Source organism: Conger conger, chromosome 6 (genome assembly GCF_963514075.1).
Source record: "Conger conger chromosome 6, fConCon1.1, whole genome shotgun sequence".
Taxonomy (NCBI): domain Eukaryota; kingdom Metazoa; phylum Chordata; class Actinopteri; order Anguilliformes; family Congridae; genus Conger; species Conger conger.
The window spans coordinates 4274310-4290796 of NC_083765.1; the positions used below are offsets into that span (position 1 = coordinate 4274310).

Genomic DNA, 16487 nt, shown 5'->3' on the forward strand with positions numbered 1-16487 from the left:
ACACATCCTTCTGTGGACATGTGCTCAAACACACATCCTTCTGTGGACATGTACGAGAACACACATCCTTCTGTGGACATGTACGAGAACACACATCCTTCTGTGGACATGTGCTCAAACACACATCCTTCTGTGGACATGTGCTCAAACACACATCCTTCTGTGGACATGTGCTCAAACACACATCCTTCTGTGGACATGTACGAGAACACACATCCTTCTGTGGACATGTACGAGAACACACATCCTTCTGTGGACATGTGCTCAAACACACATCCTTCTGTGGACATGTGCTCAAACACACATCCTTCTGTGGACATGTGCTCAAACACACATCCTTCTGTGGACATGTGCTCAAACACACATCCTTCTGTGGACATGTGCTCAAACACACATCCTTCTGTGGACATGTGCTCAAACACACATCCTTCTGTGGACATGTGCTCAAACACACATCCTTCTGTGGACATGTGCTCAAACACACATCCTTCTGTGGACATGTGCTCAAACACACAGCCTTCTGTGGACATGTGCTCAAACACACATCCTTCTGTGGACATGTGCTCAAACACACATCCTTCTGTGGACATGTGCTCAAACACACATCCTTCTGTGGACATGTGCTCAAACACACATCCTTCTGTGGACATGTGCTCAAACACACATCCTTCTGTGGACATATGCTCAAACACACATCCTTCTGTGGACATGTACGAGAACACACATCTTGTGAGGACTTCTACTAGAACACACAGCATTGTGAGGACTTCTACAAGAACACAAAGCATTGTGAGGACTTCTACAAGAACACAAAGCATTGTGAGAACACATGCTAGAACACATAGCCTTCGGTGGACATGCGCTAGGACAGATAGGACGCTCAGGATTGTGAGGTAGCCGGGCAGCTACGTCTCCGTTTGACTGTGTGCCGTGTGAAGCTCCATCTGCCACAGCATGCTTTGTGTAGGATGGTGTTCTGGTTTGAAGAATAACGACAGCAGCAAGTGCCGTCATCGTCATTGTTGTTTGGCGTTATCGTTGTCTTCACCGGCGTCCTCGGACACAGTCCTCCCATCGGACACTTCACAGCAGGGAGGAAACTTACAATTACTTACAGAACAGGAATGCTTGAGCATTAGGTCGGGAATGTTACTGAAATACATCCCAGTGGAGTGAAACAGGACTGATGTGAGTAAATTAGGTATTTGGCCTCCTGCAGAAGGTCTGTGCAGTAAGTGATTATCCTCATTCTTCCTGCAGGGCTTTGAATGAGTCATGAAGTTTGTTGGGTTGGTTTGCGCTTCCATCTTAAGCCGAAACATCGCAGACCCATGAGGTAGATGAGGTGACAGTGTTAAGGACTGCTTTAATCGATCGAGCGCCGAGTAACAACGAAACAAAACGGCAAAACGTAGCGCATTAAACATCTCGTCGCGAAAACCCTGAAACGGACTGACTGACGCGGTCTGAAACTAATTACGGGTTGATTTGAGTTCAGCTCCGCCCCTTCATTAAGTCTCGAGCTGATTAAGGGCTGACGAGGGGGCCCGATGACATCAGCAGACCAGCTGAAGACTGTCGGGATGGTTCCCGTGAGTCATACGATTTTTTCACTAGTTTTAGAACCCTTGTTGGGGGGTGCTGGGGGGGGGGGGGTGGTGTTGGGTAAGGGGGCACGACGGCCTGATGGTGGGTTTTGCGTTCCAGTCAGTCTCCTCCCCCAGAAAGACTGAGTCACCACCTTCCACCGGTTGCCGAACACACACCCCCCCCCCCCCCCCAGCAGCTGTCTGGGCCTCCAGGCAGCACCGGGGCCGTTCCTGCAGATTCACCCCTGTCCTGAGTCGCAGGGAGAGGCTCTCAGTGTGTGCTTTTCTCCCGGCCCCCCTGGTGTGGATTGTTTACGGCAGACATTGTTCACGGCCAGGGCCAACGCGCCTTCGCTTTCGTACAGCCCGCTGAAGAGCAGGCTCCTTTGGAATGTTTTATGTCAGGTGTTCTGGAACTCCAAGCAGCGGTCGGCATTGTTGCATCGTCAGCACTAGAATCTTCAGTTTAGAACATTCTAGTCGCGTGTCTGTGACCTCACACCACGCAGGGTTAATGACCAGGGATGCGACGGCACTGTCCGTCTCGGACTCAAACTCGCAGCCATAGCCTGCATGTGTGTGTGTGTGTGTGTGTGTGATCTCAGTTTAAGTGCATTTGATTTATGTTGCCAATGATGATCTCCTCATGTTTGAAATGCACCCACCGGTGGTAAAGTACTGCTAATAATAATATAAGACATACTTTATTGAACCCTGTGGGTTAATTTGTCCTCTGCATTTGACCCATCCTAGTTACCTAGGAGCAGTGGGCAGCCACAGTGCAGCGCCCGGGGAGCAATGTGGCGTTAAGGGCCTTGCTCAAGGGCCCAACGGCTGTGCGGATCATTTATTGTGGCTCGACTGGGATTCAAACCACTGGCGTTGTGGCTCCCAGTCAACCCTGACAGCTTTTCAAAGAAGCATCTACATTCACTGATACAATGCATGCCACATCTCTCCCACTCAATCACTCTCTCTCTCTCCCTGTCTCTCACTTCCCCCTCTCTCTCTCAGACGTGATTAAGCTGCAGTTGGTGGAGGCGGGGCTAGTGGAGAGCCTGCTGGACGTTGTGGACGAGGCTGTGGGCGGAGTCAGAGAGGAGGACGCGGCTGAGCTGAAGACCGCCTCTGACCTGCTGGTGCTGCTGCTGCTGGGAGGTACAGCCCCGCCCGCCCCACAGGGCCAGCAGCCAATCTGCTGGTCCCATGTATCAAGCCCCGCCCACCCCACAGGGCCAGCAGCCAATCTGCTGGTCCCATGTATCAAGCCCCGCCCACACCAAAGGGCCATCAGCCAATCTGCCGGACCCATCTATCAAGTAGTAAAAGCAGTCGTCTGGCAGTCGGAGGGTTGCCGGTTTGATCCCCCGCCCGGGCTGTGTCAAAGTGTCCCTTAACAACCCCCAAATGCTCCTGACGAGCTGGTCGGCGCCTTGCATGGCAGCCAATCGCCGTCGGTGTGTGAGTGTGTGTATGAATGGGTGAATGAGAAGCATATATTGTACAGCGCTTTGGATAAAGGCGCTATATGAATGCCAACCATTTATAAAGTTATACAATTTACCTATAGCTAATACCCACCTGTAACCACTACAAAGGTGTGGAATTTACCTGTCGCTGATGCCCACCTGTCTGGCTGTCCTCTCCAGATGAGTCCATGCAGAAGCTGTTTTCGGGGGGGCAGGGGAGCGTGTTCCAGAGGGTTCTGTCCTGGGTTCCCTCCAACTGTCACCAGCTTCAGCTGGCAGGGGCGCTGGCCATCGCAAACTTCGCCCGCAACGGTGAGACCCCCCGACCGCCGCCCCCGCCCCCCGCCCCCCGCACTGCCACAGTTCAGCTCTCTCCTTTGGCTCACCATTAACCCCTCTCTCAGAAATAAAGTAATAAATTCATTTATCTGCTGAGACTCACTGTCCAACCGTGATTCACCAAAGTGACTCTGATTACGACTCTTGACTGTGACTCAGGGAGTGACTCTGTTTTAACTCAGATGTGACTCACCACCGTGATTCAGCTGTTGCACAGTGTGTCACTCGTTCATGACTGGGTTGTGATCAGGCTGTGACTCGTTTACGACTGGGTTGTGATCAGGCTGTGACTCGTTTACGACTCGGTTGTGATCAGGCTGTGACTCGTTTACGACTCGGTTGTGATCAGGCTGTGACTCGTTTACGACTCGGTTGTGATCAGGCTGTGACTCGTTTACGACTGGGTTGTGATCAGGCTGTGACTCATTTACGACTCGGTTGTGATCAGGCTGTGACTCGTTTACGACTCGGTTGTGATCAGGCTGTGACTCGTTTACGACTGGGTTGTGATCAGGCTGTGACTCGTTTACGACTGGGTTGTGATCAGGCTGTGACTCGTTTACGACTCGGTTGTGATCAGGCTGTGACTCGTTTACGACTCGGTTGTGATCGGGCTGTGACTCGGCCGGTTGCTGCGTCCCTGCAGACGGCAACTGCATCCACATGGTGGACTCGGGCATCGTGCAGAAGCTTCTGGATCTTCTGGAGCGGCACACGGAGGAGGGCAACGTCACCGTGCAGCACGCCGCCCTCAGCGCCCTCAGGAACCTGGCCATCCCGGGTGAGTTCACTTCCTGTTTCCTGTTTCCTGTTTCCTGTTTCCTGCCTGATGTCACGCACATGTCGAGCGCAGGGGAAGCTCAGGACGAGTGTCTTAGCGGAGCAATGACATGCTGGAAGAGCTTATGGCGCGTGGGTCGCTCAAAATGGCACCTCTTTCAAAACTGAGGTGAATATTAAAATGGTGTAAATACGGGTGCTATTATGCATACTGCTCATATCTCCAGTTTGACATTTAATTAACTGATACAAAACCATTTTTGAATAATGTGGAATTCTGTGGTGATTAAAACACTAAAGGCACTGTCCACAGGGATTATTGGGGGGGTATTTGTGGTATGCTGGCCCTTAAACCCCCCCCCCTCCCCCCTTCCACAGTGGTGAATAAGTGGAAGATGCTGTCGGCAGGGGTGGCTGACGTGGTTCTGAAGTTCCTCGCCTCAGAGATGCCGCCGGTGCAGTTCAAACTCCTGGGGACGCTACGCATGCTCGTTGACACGCAAGGCGAGTCCCCCTGAAGGCTGAAGGTTTGTTAGGGCTGGAGTGAAAACCTACAGGACGGTAGACCTCCAGGAACAGGGTTGGGCAGCCCTGCTCTAGCTGGTGAATGAGGTGTGCTTTGTTAGGGTTGGAGTGAAAACCTACAGGACGGTAGATCTCCAGGAACAGGGTTGGGCAGCCCTGTTCCAGCTGTTGAATGAGGTGTGCTTTGTTAGGGTTGGAGTGAAAACCTACAGGACGGTAGATCTCCAGGAACAGGGTTGGGCAGCCCTGCTCCAGCTGTTGAATGAGGTGTGCTTTGTTAGGGTTGGAGTGAAGACCTACAGGATGGTAGATCTCCAGGAACAGGGTTGGGCAGCCCTGGTTTCTAGAATGAGAAAAGCACACTATAAATCTGATGATGATGATGATGATGATGATGATGATGATGATTATTATTATTGTTATTATTATTATCATAATGGAAAGGGGCTTGGATGCCCACAGGGGAGGACTAGCTCAGTATCACACTGGGACTGTGAGACCTTGTGAGACCTTGTGAGACCCTAGGAAAGGGGACACTGAGTCATTTAAGGGGAGGGCCCATCCTGCAGTAATTGGGCCCCTGTGTTCGGGCCCCCCTGTTGCACATCCAGACCCGTTCTCCCCGTCGCTCCTGTTGAAAGGGGTCGCACGTGAGTCCTGGCGTGAGTCGGGCGTGCCGCTGCGTTCTGTTTTATGTTCTGTGAGCAGTCGGCCGCCCTTTGGAGCCAGGCAGAGCTCTGGTCTAAAGCAGCCAAATGTCACTCTGCCCCTCTACGGCGGGGGGGGGGGGGGGGGGGGGGGGTCAGTAAGCCCCATGGAGCTTCAGAGAGATAGGCTGCCCCCCCCCCCCCCTGGGCTGCCAAAGTCAGAGCAAAGGCTGCTGGGTGCTCACGGGTGTGCATGTTCACCTGGGTTTCCCCTGCGGTTCCTCCCTCACTGAAAGACATGCATGTGAGGTCGGGTTAGGTCAGCGCCTGCCATCGCCCAGGTGTAAAATCCAGGGGTCAGAGGCTCCTGTCGTGTTCTTACTCCACCCGTGACCTCAGCCAATTAGTGCTCCCTCCTAGCTCAAGAATTGTGTTGTGTTTGTAGCATAGTGGTTAAGGTACAAGGTCGGTGGTTCGATCCCCGGTGTCGCCACAATAAGATCCGCACAGCCGTCGGGCCCTTGAGCAAGGCCCTTAACCCTGCATTGCTCCAGGGGAGGGTTGTCTCCTGCTTGTCGTAAGTCAAATTACATGTAATGTGCGACTTGTAACTTTTACTTTCTGAACCCGGATTTTCCACCGTAGGGTCCACCCATAGGGTCAGTAAAAAAGTGTAACTTATCCGGCTCCGCTGTGTGGATGGGCCCTATAGTCTGGTTTATAATTAGAGCCAGGCCTGTGCCAACTGTGGCCAGCAGCCCTGCAGGTTGATGCAGTGAGAGGAGAAGGGGAGAGGGGATCCAATTGGTGTTGATCTCCAATCCTCCATTTTCAGATGCTACACTGCCAAAAAAAAAAAAAATTTTGGTCTCTGTAGGGTTTGGTGTGTAGTGCAGCTCACCTGCTCTGACCTTTGCCCTGTGACCCCTGACCTGTGCAGCGGAGGCAGCCGAGCAGCTGGGCACCAACGTGAAGCTGGTGGGGAGGCTGGTGGAGTGGTGCGAGGCCAAGGAGCACGCCGGGGTGATGGGCGAGTCCAACCGCCTGCTGTCCGCCCTCATCCGCCACAGCAGGTCCAAGGTGCGCCTCCCACGCCCGTTAGCCCGTTAGCCCGTTAGCCTGTTAGCACATCTCACTCCCCCATTAGCCTGTTAGCACAGCTCATTCGCCACAGAAGGGCCAAGGTGCGCCTCGCACTCCTGTTAGCCCGTTAGCCTGTTAGCACAACACATCTGCCAGAGCCAGTCCAAGGTGCGCCTCACACTCCTGTTAGCCCGTTAGCCTGTTAGCACAACACATCTGCCAGAGCCAGTCCAAGGTGCGCCTCACACTCCCGTTAGCCTGTTAGCCTGTTAGCACAACACATCTGCCAGAGCCAGTCCAAGGTGCGCCTCGCACTCCCGTTAGCCTGTTAGCCTGTTAGCACATCTCACTCCTCCATTAGCCTGTTAGCACAGCTCATTCGCCACAGCAGGTCCAAGCTGCGTCTCGCACTCCAGTTAGCCCATTAGCCTGTTAGCCCGTTAGCACAACTCATCTGCCAGAGCCAGTCCAAGGTGCGTCTCACACTCCCGTTAGCTCGTTAGCCCATTAGCCTGTTAGCACAGCTCATCCACCAAAGCAGGTCCAAGGTGCGCCTCGCACTCCTGTTAGCCTGTTAGCACAGCTCATCCACCAAAGCAGGTCCAAGGTGCGCCTCGCACTCCTGTTAGCCTGTTAGCACAGCTCACTCCCCCGTTAGCCTGTTAGCACAACTCATCTGCCAGAGCCAGTCCAAGGTGCGTGTCAGTCCCCGATTATCCTGCTAGCAGAGTGTACTCTCCCGTTGGCAATGACGTATGACAGCATCTGTGTCATTTAAGCGCAGGACCGATAGGGTTTGCATTCCTACGTAATATATTTGGGTTTAGCAGGCGAAAATTTGGGCGCCAATTCAATAAAACACTAAAAAGAAGGAATGTAATTTTCCTGTAGTGGGGTTACAGGGGTGTTACTCTGTAACGCTGTACAGACCTCTCGTGTCTCCCAGGACGTTGTTCAGGCGGTCATCCGAAACGGCGGGGTCAAGCACTTGGTAACCATGGCGACGAGCGAGCATGTGATCATGCAGAACGAGGCCCTGGTGGCTCTGGGGCTCATCGCCGCTCTGGACCTGGGTGAGCGGAGCGGGTGATGGAGCGACAGAGCGACAGAGGGATAGAGCTCCATCTCTCTCTCTTTCTGTCTGACTGTTTATCGTTCTACCTCTGTCGCGCTTTCTCTGCATGCTTCTGTTCCAGGTTATATCTCCTTCTGTCGCTCTCCGTTTCTTCTGTCTTTCTCTTTTGACATGCATATGTTTCTGGCGGCACGGATGGTGCAGTGGGTAGCACTGCCGCCTCACAGCAAGGAGGTCTTGGGTTCGAATCCCCGTCGGCCGGGACCTCTCTGTGTGGAGTTTGCATGTTCTCCCCGTGTCTGCGTGGGTTTCCTCCGGGTACTCCGGTTTCCTCCCACAGTCCAAAGACAGTCTAAATTGCCCGTTGGTATGAGTGTATGAGTGTGTGAGTGAATGGTGTGTGTGCCCTGCGATGGACTGGCGACCTGTCCAGGGTGTATTCCTGCCTTTCGCCCAATGTATGCTGGGATAGGCTCCAGCCCCCCTGTGACCCTGTTCAGGATAAGCGGGTTAAGATAATGGATGGATGGATGGATGCATGCATATGTTTCTGTGTGTGTCTGTGTCTGTGTGTGTGCACGAGCATGCATGGTGTGTCTGTGGTGTGTGTGAGTTTGTGTGCATGTGTGTCTCCTCACAATGCAGACACCTTGGTCTTCATAGAATGATACACATCTGTGTGCAAACATGCGTGGTGCATGGTGTGCGTGTACTCACAATATTTGTGTCCTCACAATACAGGTAGTTTATCATTGTCCACATACAATGATACATGTGTGTGTGTGTGTGTGTGTGTGTGTGTGTGTGTCTCTCACAGACTCTGCAGTGAAGGAGTTTGAGGGAGCCTCAGTGGTGCAGATTCTCCATAAGCTGCTATCAGACGAGTACAGCGCCCCCGAAATAAAGTACAACTCCCTCATCCTGATCTGCGCTGTTCTGGGATCAGGTAAGTACAGCACCCCATAATAACGTACAACTCCCTCATCCTGATCTGCGCTGTTCTGGGATCAGGTAAGGTACAGCACTATGGAATGAAGTAATTTCGGTTTAATTGTCTCTAAAATGCACCCTGTCGCTGCGTTCGAACCTGCATACGTGCGTACTCCCCTTCAGGCTGAGTGTCAGTGAAATGTAGGAGCAGTAGCGTCCTGAGTATGCAGTTTTGAACACAGCGTGTGCGTTTGTGGTGATTCTGGCCCCGGTGTGACCCCTGCAGAGTCCCTGCATAAGGAGGTGCACGGGCTGACCTTCCCCTCCCTTGCTCCCCTGCAGAGTCCCTGCATAAGGAGGTGCACGGGCTGACCTTCCTGGAGGTGGTGTCCGGGCTGCGGGGCCACGAGAACGAGACGGTCGCCCACCAGGCCTGTGTGACGGAGCAGAGACTGTCTGTGCAGGGCTGACCCCCAACACACCCCTACCTAACACATCCCAACACACACCCCTACCTGACACATCCCAACACACACCCCTACCTGACACATCCCAACACACACCCCTACCTAACACACCCCAACACACACCCCTACCTGACACACCCCTACCTAACACGCCTACCTAACACACCCCAACACACACCCCTACCTAACACACCCCTACCTAACACATCCCAACACACACCCCTACCTGACACACCCCTACGTAACACACCTACCTAACACACCCCAACACACACCCCTACCTAACACTCCCCAACACACACCCCTACCTAACACACCCCAACACACACCCCTACCTAACACTCCCCAACACACACCCCGACCTAACACACCTACCTAACACACCCCAACGCACACCCCTACCTAACACTCCCCAACACACACCCCTACCTAACACACCCCTACACACACCCCTACCTAACACACACCAACACACACCCCTACCTAACACACCCCAACACACACCCCTACCTAACACACCCCAACACACACCCCTACCTCACACACCCCTACCTAACACTCCCCAACACACACCCCTACCTAACACTCCCCTACCTAACACATCCCAACACACACCCCTACCTCACACACCCCAACACACACCCCTACCTAACACACCCCAACACACACCCCTACCTAACACACCACAACACACACCCCTACCTAACACACCCCAACCTGACACACCCCAACACACATCCCAACACACACCCCTACCTAACACACCCCAACCCACAACCCTACCTAACACACCCCTACCTAACACACACCCCAACCTGACACACCCCAACACACATCCCTACCTAACACACCCCAACAGACACCCCTACCTGACACACCTCAACACACACCCCAACCTGACACACACACACCAAACTGACACACACACACAAACCTAACACACACCAACCTGACACACCCCAACCTAACACACACACACCAACCTGACACACACACCAACCTAACACACCCCAACCTGACACACACCAACCTGACACACCCTAACCTAACACACACCCCAACCTGACACACACTCACACTCACTCTCACTCACACACACACACACACACACACATATACACAGGCACACATACACAGGCACACACACATACACACGTTGACAGGCACCCACAAGTACGTAAACACACACATACCCTCTCTCACACATGCACACACACACACAGGCATGCACGTGTGTGCACACACACACAGGAACACACATGTGTGCGCACACACACACGCACAGGCACACACAAACATGCAAACACACACATACCCTCTCTCTCTCTCACACACACACACACACACACACACCCTCTCCTCTCTGCATGTTCCCCTAGCTCAGCTTAGCGCAGTGCTGTAGAAAATACCAGAAGCAGCTAAAGCCTGTAAGGCCACTGCTGTGATAGAACCCGCACAAGCAATCGCACAATCAGCCATACAATCCCAGTCACACAATCGCACAATCAGCCATACAATCCCAGTCACACAATCGCACAATCAGCCATACAATCCCAGTCACACAATCGCACAATCAGCCATACAATCCCAGTCACACAATCGCACAATCAGTCGTACAATCCCAGTCACACAATCCCAGTCACACAATCGCACAATCAGTCGTACAATCCCAGTCACACAATCTAAGTCATAGAATCACACAATCAGTTACACAATTGCACAATCAGCCATACAATCACACAATCTGTCACAGAATTGCACAATCAACCATACAATCGCAAATCAGCCATACAATCTCAATCATACAATTGCACAATCAATCACACAATCAGCCATACAGCCTCAGTCAAATAATCGCACAATCAGTCAGAAAAATGTACAATCAGTCACACAATCACACAATCAGCCATACAATCGCACAATCAGGCACAATTGCACAATCAGTGAGTCACACAATCACAGTCTCACAATCGTACAATCACAACCACAGCAACACGATCATAAAATCAGCCAGTCGCACAATCGCATTCGTGCGCACGCACTGTGTCTGATGCAGCTCCACTGCAGATGAACCTGTGTTTGTGTGTCCAGCTCTTGCTCGCTGTGTGTGTATGTGTCTGAGTGTGTTTGTGTACACGCATCTGTAGCGTGTATGTGTCTGTGCGTGTGAGCGTGTGTGTCTGAATTTGTGTGTGTGTGTGTGTTTGTGTACGCACATCACGTATGTGTCTGTCTGTGTGAGCGTGTGTGTGTTGTGAGTGTGTGTGGTGTCCGTGTGTCTTGTTTGTCATTGTGCCAGAGTTGCATACTGTTCAGTGAACAAGAACCGGGGCATCATGGGACAAAACACAGCCACCCTTCCCATCAGACCCACCCCTCAGGGTCAGAGGTCAAGAGCAGACAGTTACTGAGGTAACCACGGTCTGTCACTCAGCCGCCCATTCACAGCTCCTGCCGTAATGCCAACCGCTTCCACAGGGTGGCACTGTTCCCCTTTTTCCACACATCATTGTAAATACAAGATTAGCGCTATGCTAGCGTAGCATTCTGTACTGTCCGATGCTGTTTAGATGCTGAGTCTGCTGGTCATTCCCCCCCCCCCTCCCCCCCAGCTTATGTAAGATTTGTCCTCCCACATCAAATAATGCACAAAAACATCTCACAGGTAACCACTGTAATGGTGTACAATATTTAAACTCAATGTCCTGTTGTAAATTTGTTTCTGAATTGTACATTTCAAAGGTTGATATTCACCAGAAGAAGGAAAAAAAGAAATCTGGCAATATTAAAATGATTTCTGGTTCTGCTTCTGTTTCCGTTTTATTTATTGCATGTTGGGAGAAAGTGTCATGGAGAGAGTTGTGATTGGCTACAAGGGTAAACCAGATACCTTTATAGAAGCACTTGAACCTTCAGAAGGACACTGCAGTGTGTGGCAGGAAGCCAAGGTGCGCTCACACACACACTTACCCACTTACACGCACACGCACACACACTCATGAAATTTAAAGACACCGTAATGTATACTGGTTATTCATAAAGAATACATCACATTAGGCCTGCTCTATTAAGTTTGAGGGGAAAATAATAATAACAATCCCACTGCCCTCTACTGGTGAGCATGGTCATTGCACAAGTTACAGTGACCTGGGAATCTAACCACCTCCTTCCCTCAGTGAAGGCAGCGCTTTATTTATTTTTTTTAAAGATTTTTTTCAAATTTTTCCCTTTTTCTCCCAATTTGGTAGGCAATTGTCCCCTATCTAATCCAGTTAGTGTTAGCCGGGGATACACCGCTTACACCCCCGTCCCTTCAGTGGCCCAGAGGGAGAACAACACGCCTTCTTCAAGCCGTCTCGTCTGCATGCACACTGACACACACTCACACACACACACACGCACACACAGAATACACACCACTGCACACACAAGCTTGCACATACACAGAACACACACACACACACACACACACATGCACACACACAAGCATGCACATACACAGAACATACACCACTGCACACACATACACACACACACACACACACAGAACACACACCACTGCACACACACACACACACACACATGCACACACACAAGCATGCACATACACAGAACATACACCACTGCACACACACACACACACACAGAACACACCACTGCACACACACGTACACACACACAAACACACAGAACACACACCACTGCACACCTCCAGCTCTCCTCGTTAGAAACGACGCAGCAAGCAGACAGGATATGACCTCCCTTTTTTAATAAAAGTTTACACCTTTCTCCCGCGTCTACAGTCTCAGGAAAAGGCAATTGCACAAAGTACAGTCAGGTGGTACACATTCCAATAGTGTGGCCCTCGGCTAATAGTAATGAAATAACTGACAATAATAAGAAAACCAGCAGGCTTATTTTTCCCCCAGTGTTGTAAAGTAAAGGACGGACAGTGTGTCGGTTTAAGATGGCAATGGCCCACATCGATGTTGAAATGCTGTCCCATCTATCGACTGAATATGCACCACAAGTGCACGGATCTTATTACTAATGAACAGAGCGTTTAAATCCATCATTTAAAATATAAATCGCGAGATGCTTCTCGCCTATGAAAGTGCAAGGGCATAGCCCTGGAGAGACCCACCAGCTGAGACGTTGTTTTATTCACCGGCCACTCACCGCATGCCTCTGAGCCAATGAGCCTCTACGGTGTACGCATATAGGCCAATCAGAGGCAGGTGAGTTGTTGGTGACTGGTGTAAAAAAACAACAACTCCTGATAAGGTTTGTGGATGGTGTCAGAGACTGAGGCCAGGTCCACACAGCTTATTTTAGCACATTTACGGCCCTCGTAGCTTCACAAATCTGTGTAAACGACCAAAAAGAAAAATGTCTAATACATGATTAGTTATTTATGGCACTCAACGAGAGCTGCGACAGCTTCTACCTAATCGCTGACGGAGGATTTCAAGATGCAAAGGTTTGGAATCGTGTGACAGAACAAGAGCATTCCTATTAACTTCCGAAACAAGATTTGTTAACACTTTTACATTTATAGCAGTAATAAAATTAAACCCCCACGATAACATCCAAGCCCCCGTCTTGCTATTATAAAGCTAATCATTTGTTTATAGCTACCTTTATAAACTTGTAATGACACACTGGTGAAGGTGTTAAGAACCTCACGCACAGCCATTGTTACACTAAACATCGTGTTGGTTAGAAGTTAACCAGGATGCCACTTGACCTGGAGCAGTATTTACACAAGTTTTGTTCTTTACTCCTGGGGAAGAAATGTGTTTTGGCACAGTTTGACATGGTAATGCTGTTACCAGAGCTGCCCGCGGAGACATGCTTGACCCGCGCAAACATAGCGAAAAAAAGAGCTATTTTCTGAAGAGCAGTGGTTCAACTGGGAGCCAACAGCCCACTGGATAACCCATACGTTCTGACTCACCGCTTATTAATAACGGATAATAATTCCTTATATGGGGCTTTTTCCCCATCAGCCGGTGACTCAAAGCACTTTACAGTGACGTGGGGGAAACTCTCCTCAGCCGCCATCGATGTGCAGCGCCCATCCGGGTGACGCAATGGCGGCCATTTTGCTGAGGTGCGAGTTCTTGTTTTTGCTGATTGGAAATGTTAAAATGCAGAAGGGGCGGCGGGTAAATGACTGATGCGTATTACATCGCCAGGGTAGCCCCGCCCACCACACAGTCACAGAGCACAGAGTGGGTGAGAGATCAATAAAATACATTAATTTAGATCCCAGGTAATTAACCTACTTTGATGTTAATTACTGCAGATTTGTACGATGGAGCCTGGAGTGGACGTCAGTGCCATGGCTGTCGGTTACTAAAGTACAGTACTGTTTCTTTTCTTCCAAACATTCTACCCTCGGTGTGTTTTGACGTGGTACAAATACAACGACCTGTATACACTCCTCCTCGTCAGTAGATACAAATACACTGGAACCCTTTTTCCATGGTAGTGCAGTCAAAGGAGCCCAGAGTCCTTCAGCTGGCCTGCAGTGTCTTCAGACAGAGGAGCCCAGAGTCCTTCAGCTGGCCTGCAGTGTCTTCAGACAGAGGAGCCCAGAGCCCGTCAGCAGGTCTGCAGTGTCTTTCCACAGAGCTCCACTCCCCACCCACAATTTTCACTTCTCAAGTTATTCTTCTTCTTTTTTTCCGGACATATCTTACAAGCCGTGTTTGACACAGCCGAATATCTTCTTAAAAACTCATGTAACAGCTACAAAAGTATCCATATTTACAGGTAATAAAAGGTGAAAGAGTTTGTCTTCTCTGTACATGGTGTCAGATCTCCGTCTCTCCTCTCCTGTTTGTGAGCTCCAGGTGTGCGTCGGACCTGAGAGACAGAGAGGGACAGAGACAGAGAGGAGAGAGAGGAGAGAGAGAGGGAGAGAGAGGAGAGAGAGAGGGAGAGAGGGAGAGAGAGAGGAGAGACAGAGGGAGAGAGGGAGACAGAGAGGAGAGAGGAGAGAGACAGAGACAGAGAGAGACAGACAGAAAGAGACAGAAGTCAAAGGAGAGAGATAGAGGAGAGAGAGGGAGAGAGAGGAGAGAGAGGGGGAGAGAGGGAGAGAGAGAGGAGAGACAGAGGGAGACAGAGAGGAGAGAGACAGAGAGACAGAGAGAGACAGACAGAAAGACAGAAGTCAAAGGAGAGAGAGAGATAGAGGAGAGAGAGAGGAGAGAGAGAGGAGAACTGTGAAGGGCTGTGTGATATGAGTAAAACGTGATATAAGATAACATTATCATGACAATATGATGATAAATAAACGAATATTGAAGCGTGCACAGTTTTAAGGTCTTTCTGTCTTTAAGGTACACTGCTAAAATAGACCACAGACAACGAACAGTCTATGTCCACAGAATAGGAAAGAAAAACATTATTTCCCAAAAAATTGAACAAATTGAACATGAACAGCCACTCAATTTAACAGAACATCAGTTTAAATATTATTAATCGCAGTTCAAGCAGTCTTTTGCAATGTGTATATCTTGCAGATTCATATCTCGATGATGATAAATATACGATATATCGTGCGTGTACCGCCACATCACAGTGAACCCCGAAAATGACAGGGACCTCACCGGTCCTCAATGCGTTCTAATGTACAGTACATCCCCCCTCAGGTAAATGTTACGCTGATTATTTTACAGGCGCCCAAATCTGTTACTGTGCTGATAACTGTGCATCTCACTCTCAGACCCTGTCCCTCAAACCACAGCCCTCAAGAGCTGCTTTTCCACCCTCCCTTTACCTGAGAGTCAGGTGTGTTCACCCTCCCTTTACCTGGGAGTCAGGTGTGTTCACCCTCCCTTTACCTGGGAGTCAGGTGTGTTCCACCCTCCCTTTACCTGGGAGTCAGGTGTGTTCACCCTCCCTTTACCTGGGAGTCAGGTGTGATCACCCTCCCTTTACCTGGGAGTCAGGTGTGATCACCCTCCCTTTACCTGGGAGTCAGGTGTGTTCACCCTCCCTTTACCTGGGAGTCAGGTGTGTTCACCCTCCCTTTACCTGGGAGTCAGGTGTGATCACCCTCCCTTTACCTGGGAGTTAGGTGTCAATCCAGTCTAATTGTTCACTTAAATTACACAGGAGGAAAGGGCCAGGACCAGATTTAGATTTGAGGTCCAGATTTGACTATCCCTGATCGAGGGTAAAACAAGAGTCCTGTGTAAAGAGTCACGGCCTGCATTCTGCCCAGTGGCCTCCAGATGGCAGCACTATCATGGTCTATGGGAGAAGAGTCTCTTTACCTGCGCTGTCAGGTCAGGGGAGAGGAGAGAGAGAGCCACACTCTCAGGTGAAGAGACTGCGAAGAGACGGAGAGGGAGGGAGAGAGAGGGGGGGAGAGAGAGAAAGAGGGAGAGAGAGAGGGAGGGAGAGAGCGAGAGAGCGAGAGGGAGGGAGAGAGAGGGAGAGAGAAATCAGCAAGTGAAAGGCTTTACTCATGTCATGCATTTAAATGAATGTCATGTAATATGAAAACCCTCCATAATATGAAAATTAGGTTATTTACATTTACATTGCAATTTGCCTTACTGTCACCT

General features: G+C 50.5%; 2 protein-coding genes across 2 annotated transcripts in view; one reads left to right on the top strand and one right to left on the bottom strand.

Annotated features, from left to right (window-relative positions):
- LOC133130162 (rap1 GTPase-GDP dissociation stimulator 1-like) overlaps nt 1-11710 on the top strand; it is a 30644-nt gene extending 18934 nt beyond the window's left edge. Inside the window, exons 7-14 of the mRNA XM_061244479.1 lie at nt 2604-2747; nt 3239-3370; nt 4044-4178; nt 4556-4681; nt 6290-6429; nt 7379-7505; nt 8325-8453; nt 8780-11710. Of these exons, the coding sequence (XP_061100463.1) occupies nt 2604-2747; nt 3239-3370; nt 4044-4178; nt 4556-4681; nt 6290-6429; nt 7379-7505; nt 8325-8453; nt 8780-8907 (1061 nt within the window). The 3' untranslated portion in view covers nt 8908-11710. The remainder of the gene's footprint in view (nt 1-2603; nt 2748-3238; nt 3371-4043; nt 4179-4555; nt 4682-6289; nt 6430-7378; nt 7506-8324; nt 8454-8779) is intronic.
- A 946-nt stretch (nt 11711-12656) lies between these two features.
- The window catches only part of LOC133130159 (tetraspanin-5-like), a 28776-nt gene continuing 24945 nt past the window's right edge, over nt 12657-16487 (bottom strand). Inside the window, exons 9-10 of the mRNA XM_061244477.1 lie at nt 16194-16249; nt 12657-14775 (exon numbers count right to left, since the gene is read on the bottom strand). Of these exons, the coding sequence (XP_061100461.1) occupies nt 16237-16249 (13 nt within the window). The 3' untranslated portion in view covers nt 12657-14775; nt 16194-16236. The remainder of the gene's footprint in view (nt 14776-16193; nt 16250-16487) is intronic.